Raw genomic sequence first — 10,703 nt, forward strand, 5'->3', positions numbered from 1 at the left:
TGCATTTTATGTCTTACATTATTTTACGGTTCCCAATTTTTATCTTATTTAGTTCAAACTTTCACACATTAAATATTAAAAAATTGGCAAACTCCTAAAAATTATAGCACAGGGCTGCACAATTTGATTGTTACACTGTAATTATTTTAATAGATATTGCAATTATGATTTAAACTGTTATATGTAAATATTAAATCTATAATTTTGTATACAAACATACATCTAAGCTCACAGCAAATAGTTGAGCAAATGGGGGTGTGTCAATATTTACTTATACTCAAAATAAACAAGTTATTATTATCATATTTGAAATTATTGGAAAACTCTACACAAATTCCTGAACATGCCTATATTACTTGTATGAAACTGCAGCCTTCCACAATTAAATAATTGAACATGTCCATACTGCAATATAATTTTTTTATGTAATTAACTGTGCAACACTGCTGTGAATACCAGCACACAAAGCCAGAGGTAGCTCAGAGGTTCCGGGCTACGATCCAATTCGGTCCAGGTTCAAATCCCACGACCACCAAATCGTCTCTGTTGGGCCCTTGAGCAAGGCCCTTAACCCTCAACTGCTCAGATGCATAATTAGCTAAAATTCTAAGTCGCTCTGAATAAGGGTGCCTACCACATGCCTAAATGTACTTGAAAAATACTTGTGTTTTGCAAGATTATCGCTTCTTCTTCTTCTGAAGTTATGGATAGTTTTTGTAATATCTCCACCTACTGGACTTGAGTGTGGAGGAGGAAATTAAATTTGCAGGAAAAACAAATAATTGTTTTGTGCGAGACATCATAGGTAAACCGCATTTCTTTTTCAATATTTCGAAACCTGTACGAAATATAGCTACTTGAAACAAATCAGACAATAACCATTAGCGCTATCGAACTGAATTGCACTGAAAGTCTATCTATCCCATCAGGCATTAGCGTGAAGAATGCATCATGACACAAGTATTTAACCCATTCAGTCACAATGGAATTAGTAGACGACTGTAAGCTATTTCATGTATGCAGGAGTGTGTCCAAAAAAAAGCGTGGTTTAAATGCAATGACAAGCAGAAGTGTTTGCCAACATTTAGTAAAAAAAAAAAATATAAAAAAATAAAAAAGCAAGTCATGAGAAAAAACTGTCATCGCCAGGACATCCTGTTTATAAGAGGCTTAAGAAAAGCTCAGAGTGTCATGCTGGTCAGCATAAAAGAGAGATCTCGTAAGGAAGACTGGAATGATTAGCAGAGGTGTTTATATCGTTATTGTTGTTAATCTGAAATGTGGAAAATCAGAATGACATGGGAAGCGTGAAAGCATCCATCTGAAACCAGATTGGTTGCAAGGCTGAGCGGTACAAAGATTAAATACTTGTCTATAGATTTCACATCTAACACAGGCTTCTTTATTTTATAACAAATCTGATTAAATGTTAACATTATGGACTTAAGCTTTCCCATGTCTTTTCTTAGCAAACCATACAGTATATAACTCAATAGTTGTTAAAGTGACGTCAAGCATCAAGATACGGTATGATTTTTATCTTCTATCACACAGCCCTAGTTGATTGTGCATGGACTATTGATCCATCAGTCTGCTGACATGCAGTGGTAACTCTGCGGTTAATCTATTACTTGGCCAGTCTAGACTGACTTAAATTGACTCCAAATATAAAGCACATGACATTACATTTAAGTCTATTTATAGTCAGAGCTGGTCTTAAACATAAATCCTTTTATTATGTCAAATGTCTGATATGTCTTCGGGAAGGACGTGTTGAAAATGTAACGAGTCATAAATATCGACATCGTTTTTAAACATGCTTCATGCTGACTGGGGAGGTTTCTCGGTTTCTCGGTTTCTCTCTCTCTTTCTCCTGACATGTCCCAGGCAGCCGAATGCGACTGACTGCTGATCTATACTGAGCGCCGTCCTTAACCCTCATCTGCTCTGTCCCTGTACTGTATTCCTCCTCAGCTGTAGGGAAGAGAAGCAAAACAATCACTTTAATACTCTACTGAAAAAAAAAGAAAACATACGGCCACCCTTCCTCCTTCTGGGGTTAAGCTTTGAATCACGTGAATCGTACAACAATACTAAGAAAGTATACTGACCTTTAAATGCTCAGCTTAGCTTATGACCCGTACTCAACAACCTGACATGTAAATAATCATCTCCAGCCAACCAACAAATTCCAACATGCATGCTTTTTTATCTTTGCATTTTAATAATCTGCGATTCTCTCTCTCCCTCTCTCTCTCTCCTGAAATGTCCCAGGCTGCCAGAAAGCAAAGCAAACCGGAGCGCCAAGCTCACAGGCAGCGAGCGTCCTTAACCCTCGACTGCTCTGCTCTCGTCAGCTGGAGGGAAGAGAAATCCAAATGCATCTCAGTAACATGAGGGGTGCAATTTCTACCATTTCCAAAGATTTTTTTCATACTGCGGCTTCATGAAGCAACTTATACTCACCTCCGGATACGGAACTTGACCAACACTTAGTGCTTTCCTTCACTCTCCTTCACAGGTCTGTCTGGTCAGGCACGTTATGTTATGTTATCTTCTATTTTATTCTATACTATTACACCATCACACAGCAAAGATGGCTGGCGTCTCACTTTTCATAATCACTTCTTTATTTTTTTTTTCCTGTTCAGTGAAAAAGTGAAACTCGAAACTAACAGTTAGCACGAATGAGGTGTCAAATGTTATCTATTCATGGATTATTTCTTTCATATACTGTACATTGTTAGGGCTAAACGATCCCTGTAATTTTTATACGCTTTATGAACTTTCAAGTCTTTCAGTCAGTTTCTTTCTCAGGAAGAAGCAGCTCAGGTGGTGTACAGGCTACATTTCTACATTACGCCAGACATCCTTATCCAGATCGACTGATCTCATTTCACATCTGACGGTTGGGGGCCTTGCTCAGGGGCCCAACTTCAAGGGATCTTTTGATTAATAGCCCAACACCTTTAAACAGCTACTGAGCTTAGTGTTGGTGTAGAAATGTTCCTCACCTCGGGCAGATCATTACAAATAAACCAAAACTTACCTCACGTCAGGACAAAAAAAAAAACAGAAACAAAAAGGGGTGTAATACCAACCCGTGTGGGTCAACTCAAAAGTGTCAGGACAAGCAAGATTGATTAAATACCTCTTTAATTTTCGCTCGTCTCTCCCTCGTTTCCGGGTCGGAGGGCTCTCGCCCTGTCGCCCCAGGAGGTCGAGGGAACTCAATAACGGGCAGAGCGACCCCGCCGTCACCCTCCGCTCCTCCTCGGTTCTTCGCAACTTGGTCCTTCTCGCTTCGGATGTCCTGCTTGATTTCATCCGGTCTCTTCTGCAGCGTGTCCTTGGCTTCGAGCAGCGCCTGTTCGTGGTCTCTCCTAATCTTATCCAGGATTCTCTCGTCCTTTCCCGTGCTTCCTCCTCCTCCTCCACCAACTCCTCCACCTCCACCTCCTCCGCCTCCTCCACCGGAGTCTCCGTCCGTACCTGTCCGGGTGTCGCCACCCTCCGCCGCCCTGTCCGAGTGGAAGAAGAAGAGCTTGGATGAATCCGGCAGGAAGAAGATCGCTCCGAAGCAGAAGGTGATGAACGCGCTGAAAACTAACAGCAGAACGAATTTCTCCGTTAGCCTGAACGAGCTCGCGCTAACGGACTTCCTACTCGGGGTTGCCGTGAAAGGCATAAGAATAGCCACAGGCATTTTCTTCTCGTATGAGAGTCAAACTCCGTTAACAATTTTACTCTCCGTTAGTGTTAGATCCCCTTCGAGCTGCGGAGTGAAAGTAAATCCTGCTCAGGAAACTTGGGCATGCGCTCCGCTCTGCTCATGCTGAAACATCTGTAGAGAGTGAAAAACTCTGTGCGCTCGAGCTACAACGGATTACACAGCAAGGGGCGTGGCGCGGAGTTATGACTGCCAGATCTCTCTGGCCAATCAACTCACCCGCAATGACTAACGTTATTGTGGGCGTGGTTAACGGATCCTCGGGGATGTGAACGTGCTTGTTGGTCAGTCGTGTAAATGACATGACATTAGACACTGCGCAGTGTAGGGACATTGCCACTTTGTAACATTAATTGATTACTTTCTTTGAACAACATGTACAAATACATTTGCACGCCAAGGTTGCACTGCCGTTTACCTCCTTGCACTTATTAGTATTATTCATTCTTTTATCTTTTATTTGTTATTACCATGCAGTGTGAGATCAGCACGATGACGGCATGAGTATGACAGCATCGCCATTTCTCTGATAATGCTGTTTTTTGTTTTGTTTTGTTTTTTGATCAGCTCACACATTACCCAGGGTACTTTATATAATAAATACAGTGTGCAATCACATCTATAACACTGTCTTTATTGCTGATAGATATCTGAAAATTCCTTCAGGATTAAATAATATATGTATGTATGTATGTATGTATGTATCTATCTCTTAACTGATTGAAACACTTTCTGTTCTGTTTGCCTGTCTTGTCAATATGCACCATCTAGTGTGTTTATTGTCAGTATGTTTTGATTGTATTGTTTTCATTTACCTTACACTTTTTTCCATGTAACTGAACTTTAGTGTAACTGTTGTCTTATATACTGTATACTGTGTAAGTTTATTTGTATGTGTTGCTCCATGGTCCGTGGCAAAAAAATATTTTGTTACAACATTGACAAACACTTGACTTGACTTTTTTTGTATAATTTTTATTAAATTGTGGAATCCATTTTGTGGATATTATTTTTTTTCCTTTTATTATATTTTATATTTATATTTTTTTTTATATATTATATATTTTTATATTAATTTTTTATTTTTGCATGTAAATCAAAAAAAATCCCTAATCTTTTTTATGTATCATTTATCCTGTGATAGCTTATTTTGCATAAATTTCCTAGAAATTTAATATATAAACTGTTTAAAACAAGCAATATACTGTAGATATCAATCATTTTGTTTCTTTGTTTTTTGATTGATTGATTGATTGATTGATTGATTGATTGAAGTCATGCATAAAAAACATAAAGCCAGTCAAAATTTGGTATAAAAACAGAACAACTTTTAAAATATTTACAACCAAATTTATTTTATTTTTCATTTATGATTATTTATGCTCATTAATAGCTTAAATTGCACTTTGCAACTTCCCGTGGGAAAATTCGTAACAAAAATTTAAACTTATTATAACATTTAAATCAAATTCAAATTTTATTTTTCACATACAGTACGCAGTCACACACAGTATGACTAGTTACGCTAGTTACCGTAAATTAGGACAAATTTATTTAAGCATATTATTCACAGTTGTATTTTTAAAGTGTTATTTTACAGCGCTGGTTATTTGACAAGTTGGTCATATGAAAGCTATGACTTCTGAATTTTATGATTAACATATCTGGACTTTGGACCTGGTGATTCATTCAGGGTTGGTCTTTGGCTATCTCAAACATTAGTGTAGTTTTATAAGGCAGGGAGATCGTTGTCATTTTTTTTATTAGCATTTCTTATGTGGCCTTTTACTTCTATGCATCTTAAACATCTAAGAACGTACTAAAACTCTATTCACATGTGTTGAGTCAAACACCATGTTACACTGAAAGAATTTTTGAAAAATGTTTAACCTAATTGCAGCTACCGTTTCTTTAGTATTGACTCCTGAAACTTCTATGATGTGAATTCATAATATCCATCTTTTTTTAAAGTGACCTGTCACAGTGAATAACTCTGTGCTTTAACCTGTTAGAGTCTGCGCTTCATTCTCACTGTGTGGTATGGTAATTGTGGTGTCCTTTGTGAATGCTCAATTACAGTGTGAAATGGATTACACACCGTTTGCCATTTTGCTCTTTGCTTTGCCGTGAAATGAGAGTGTCGAGGAATCCCAATTGCTTTCCTTCTTCGTGAACACTCTACGATCCTTCATGTAAATAAAGCAACCAAAGGAATAAAACCAATTTGGTGTGAAATAAGAAAATCACCACAGTCCTCAGCAAATGGATGCTGAATGAATGCTGCGTTGACTTTCACAGTCAACCGATAACTGTCTGATTTTTCTCATCTCTAAATACAAGAATACTCAAAACTTTACAGATGAAACCTTTTTCTTTTCAGGTGGTCGCATGCTGGTATTTTTCACAAGTTAGTTATACGTACATCCAAAGTGTACTGCCAGACAAAAGTTGTGGAACTTGTCTGTATTTTGATTTTTTTTTTCCCAAGGACCTCAGTTAAAATATTCTAAAGTTAGAAAATCAAATCAAGTAATATGTATAGGCAAATTCTGAAATGTTTGTTAAATATAATAAAAAGGTATTCCTTCCTTCTTGTTTTTCTCATTTTAAAGCTGCAATTCACATGAACTTTAGCAAACATTTCATCTTGCATTGATAGTCGCCGGAAGCGTAATACTTATAATCCACTTTATAATAATAATCCACTTTAAGGCATTTATCAATGGTAAATAATCTGATGCAGTATTTAGGGTCACAGCACATATATTAATATTTTACAGGTCATGATAGCATATACTGATATACACTGATCGGATAACGTTAAAAAACATTAAAATTCTAACCACTAATGTTTTTGGTTCCCCTTGTGCCACCAGGGCGGATCGGACTGGTTTGTCCAGTGCATCCAATGGTAGCCCAATCAGATTGGGCAGAGTTTGGGGGCTGCGTGAGCTGCTTTGGGCTCTTTGCCTGCTGGGCCCTGTGCATGCTGGGCTGTGGTGTACTGGGAGCTCTGGTATCATTGTATCATGGCCAGAATTGACTGGCTGGCCTTTGTTCCCTGAGGGCATGGGTGAGCCTTGGGTGTCTACTATATGATCCTGTCAGGAATTTACTTATATTTAGCATATAATTCATAATAAATGTAAATTTATTTAAATGTAAATTTAACTTAATGTTATGTGGTGTTTTTTTATGGCCGATCGTGTGTAAGTCTTTTAACTATGGGCTTAATTGCTTAATCGCCAGCCTCTATTAAAGCACTCATTGAAAATCTAAAAGCAAGCAGTTAAGTTCCACAAAGATCTAGCTCAGCAGGAGGTAGTGATAACTCTACGTTTTTGAAAGTGAGGTCGTTAACTATCAGCTGTTCAGATTTATGTTTATATCCTGTCAAAGTCATACGTCGCTCTGGATAAAAAGCATTTGCCAAATCAATCACAAGGTGTCACCTATTAATCAACTGCAGTGTGTGCTTTGTGAATGTTTTGCATTTTAAATGATACACATTTCAAAAGCAGTTAGAAAAAAAGAAGCTGATCAAAAGTAACCCAGACTGCGTGGTGTATTGCACAGGCTTGTCTTTGGCGATGTGCTCCGTTCAGCACAAACACCTGCAGAAACACTCCACCTGCTGTGCTGTCAGCTCACAGCTCTTCTCTGCCTAATTTATCATCATCAATTAAACCCTATCACTCCCTATTCACACTTGACATGTCATTATCATCTACCAGAAGAAAAAAAAAACTGTTTTAAGGATTTAAGTTTTTTATTATTTTATATTATTTTACTGTTTTATTATGATATTACTAAAAGACAATGCAAATGATTAAGTGTTTAGTTATCTTGCTTTTTGATTATAACATCTTAAACACATGATTCCCATTCATCAGAGGGTGTTGATCCATATTTGCTTACTGTGACAATGAATATATACAGTACAGTAAGTATATATCACCAATTGAAGTCACAGGGAGCCTATCCCAGGAGGCTTAGGGCATAAGGCAGGATACACCCTGCCAATCCAGCCTAGGGCACACACACGCTCATATTCACACAATTTGAAAAAGCCATTTAGCCTAATCTGCATGCCTTTGGGCTGTGGGAAGAAACCGGAGAACCCGGAGGAAACCCCCACCCAACCACAGGAAGAACATTCAAACTCCATGCACACAGAGTAAAGTGGGAATCAAACCTAGACCTTGGAGGTACACGGTGACATTGCTAAGCCATACGTACAGTACTGTATAAATACCTGTTGGTAAATAGTTGTTATTGGTAATAGAGGAATAATACCCTCTGAGCTTTGCACTGTGAACTTCATTCAATGTCAGGTCAATTTTAACTCACAGCATTTAGCATTTTTCCTATAACAGCCTGTCCTTAAAGTTAAAAGTATTATTTGGTAAACGGTTTATTCTGGTCAGGTTCTTAGCAGATCTGGGTAGACTGGAGGGAAGGTGAGAATGCACCCTGGTTGCTATGCCAGTCCATCTTACGACCCCATGCACACACGTTCCTATCTTGGGACAATCCCGAGTAGCCTTCCATCTACTGTATCAGAAAGATGCAAAAGGAAACCTCCAGGCAAACCTGAGGGAAATCTACTTTGAAAGAACAAGCAGGAGTCCATACAAACAGTAACTCCAGTTTAAGACTGAACCAGGGAGATGTGAGTTGGCAATCCTACCCACTGTGCCACCATAATGGCAGTTAAGCACTCGTAGAAAATTTGACTTTAATTTAGAAGATCAATTGTTTTCATTGACATAGACAACATTTAATGGTTTATTCAAATAATAAGTGGAGAACAGTAAGTCAAATACTGCTCTCTCGCTCATTTGTCTGCATTGTGATGGCATGTTTGTGCATTGTGTGTGTCAGACAGTAAAATAAACGAATTAGTAAAACACTATCAGTTTAAAAATAAGATTTAAGCGTGGCCAAATGAAGATGTCTGGTTGTCATGGCTAAAGCCCAGTAAGCTTCATTTAGAGCTACACTCTTATACGTACTGTAAATGGGTTTCATAAATAAAAATAATACATTTATATTCATGCATGATTTGCTACATCATAATTCATAATTCATTTACTTTATTTATCACACAATTTCCGATTTTTTTCACATTATTTGTTTATATTTACATGGGATTTTCTGCCACCTGATTAATTTATTTTCACAGGGCTGTTTCCACCATATGTGCCCCCCCTCTTCATGATTTATTTATATAATTTCAAGTCATCGCCCGATATGATTTGTAAATTTTACTATGACCAAGCCCACACGATTTCTTTATTTTTATGCTTTTATTTTTTACACATGAACAACTTATATACAGTATTAACATGCGATTTTTTTACACGATTCATTATTTTCAAATAAGTTTTCCAAATAAATGTTATTTTAATTATTTCCTCATGATTTACCATTTAAACCATTCAACAGATCTTATATATAATTTCCCCCAGATTATTATTCTATATCAAACTTTTCTTTTACTTGAAATCCACCTTCCCCATGCACGCATTTGTGCTCGGCAATCTCTCAATCATTTTGTAAAATTGAATAATGGTGCTGAACATTGGTCTTCTGTTGTATATTTGTCTTTTATCAATGCAGAATAGTCACAAGATCACAAATGAGAAAAGACAATCATTGACAAAGCCTCAGATGTCAGTAACCAGAAAAACAAAGAAAAAAGCAATAGGAACTAGAAATAAGGATGAGTCTCTGTCAAGAAGTAATAAAGATTTCAGAGTAAATCCATTATTAAAATGGGCAAGGTAGCAGCTCAATTAGACTCTGTATTAAATTAGGCTGTTGTGATTTGTTGTGCGCTGCTTTCTCTCGCTCTCTCTGTCTCTGTGCGTGATACATTGAGTCCCACTCTTATGGCTCCAGGCTTGATCAGCCATGCAGTAGAATTTTTGAGTGTTTCCAGAACGCACAGAAAATATAAATGTCCATTCAAAATCCCAGCTGCTGATTTCACGCGTCTAGTCACCATCCTGGAGCTGGGTTATCTTCACAATCTGACGGTAAACATGACACGGGGCAGCTTTAGGTTCCCAAAGAGAAAAGAAAGCGTTTTTTTACCCTTTGATCCATCAACCTTTGATAAGAACTGCTCTCTCTGCTTCTCTCGCCGAAGAACCAGAAAGAATTGTGTGCCAATTAAGTAAATACTCCACGACTGAAGTCCATTCCTGTGTATGTACTTGTGTGGTATTATTGACTAATTAAACATTAGTATGGATTACCCTATAAACATTTTCCACTGCATTCAGCACATTTAGTGTTTTCCAATGACAAATCATTCTACACACAACGTCTGACTCTCGGTCATACTATTGTCAACACAAAGAAAAATAATACTGTATATATATAATATAATAATATACAAAAATAATTCTGCATTATTAGGAAGTTGATCCTGACTGGTCATAAAGCATTGATTTATTTCCTAAAACTTTAGTTTCTGCCTGCAAAAACGCTCACACATTTATATCAAATGTACTCATTCTAATACATTACTGTACAACAAAACAACACTCGACTCAAAAAAATACACTCGATGCTCCACATAAACAAGTGTACTGTTTAAAATGTATTTATTTATTTGTTTGTTTTTTACAGATCTTGGTAGAGCTGTAACTTTAAGATTTTAAAAATAGTATTAGTGAAGTCTTCAGGCTGGAGGGACTTACACTTAAAAAGTACATGTAAAAAAAAGTTTTTTTCTCTTTCTTTTTTTATATCAACTTCAAGAAAAAGGTAAAACCAAAACTGCGTGAATTAACTATTAAATCGACGACACTGTCATGACATCATGATAAGGGTGGCACGGTGGCTTAGTGGTTAGCACTGTCGCCTTGCACCTTCAGGTCCTGGGTTCGATTCCTGTGTCAAGTCTGTGTGCATGGACTTGGCATGTTCTTCCCATGCTTGGAGGGTTTCCTCTGGGTCGTCT

General features: G+C 37.4%; 1 protein-coding gene across 1 annotated transcript in view; it reads right to left on the minus strand.

The window, feature by feature from the left end:
• Nucleotides 1–4,021, minus strand: part of man1a1 (mannosidase, alpha, class 1A, member 1) — a 110,211-nt gene extending 106,190 nt beyond the window's left edge. The window contains exon 1 of the mRNA XM_053488716.1: nucleotides 3,152–4,021. Coding sequence (XP_053344691.1) covers nucleotides 3,152–3,706 — 555 coding nt within the window. The 5' untranslated portion in view covers nucleotides 3,707–4,021. The remainder of the gene's footprint in view (nucleotides 1–3,151) is intronic.
• Between the last annotated feature and the right edge of the window lie 6,682 nt (nucleotides 4,022–10,703).

Source organism: Clarias gariepinus, chromosome 27 (genome assembly GCF_024256425.1).
Source record: "Clarias gariepinus isolate MV-2021 ecotype Netherlands chromosome 27, CGAR_prim_01v2, whole genome shotgun sequence".
Taxonomy (NCBI): Eukaryota; Metazoa; Chordata; class Actinopteri; order Siluriformes; family Clariidae; genus Clarias; species Clarias gariepinus.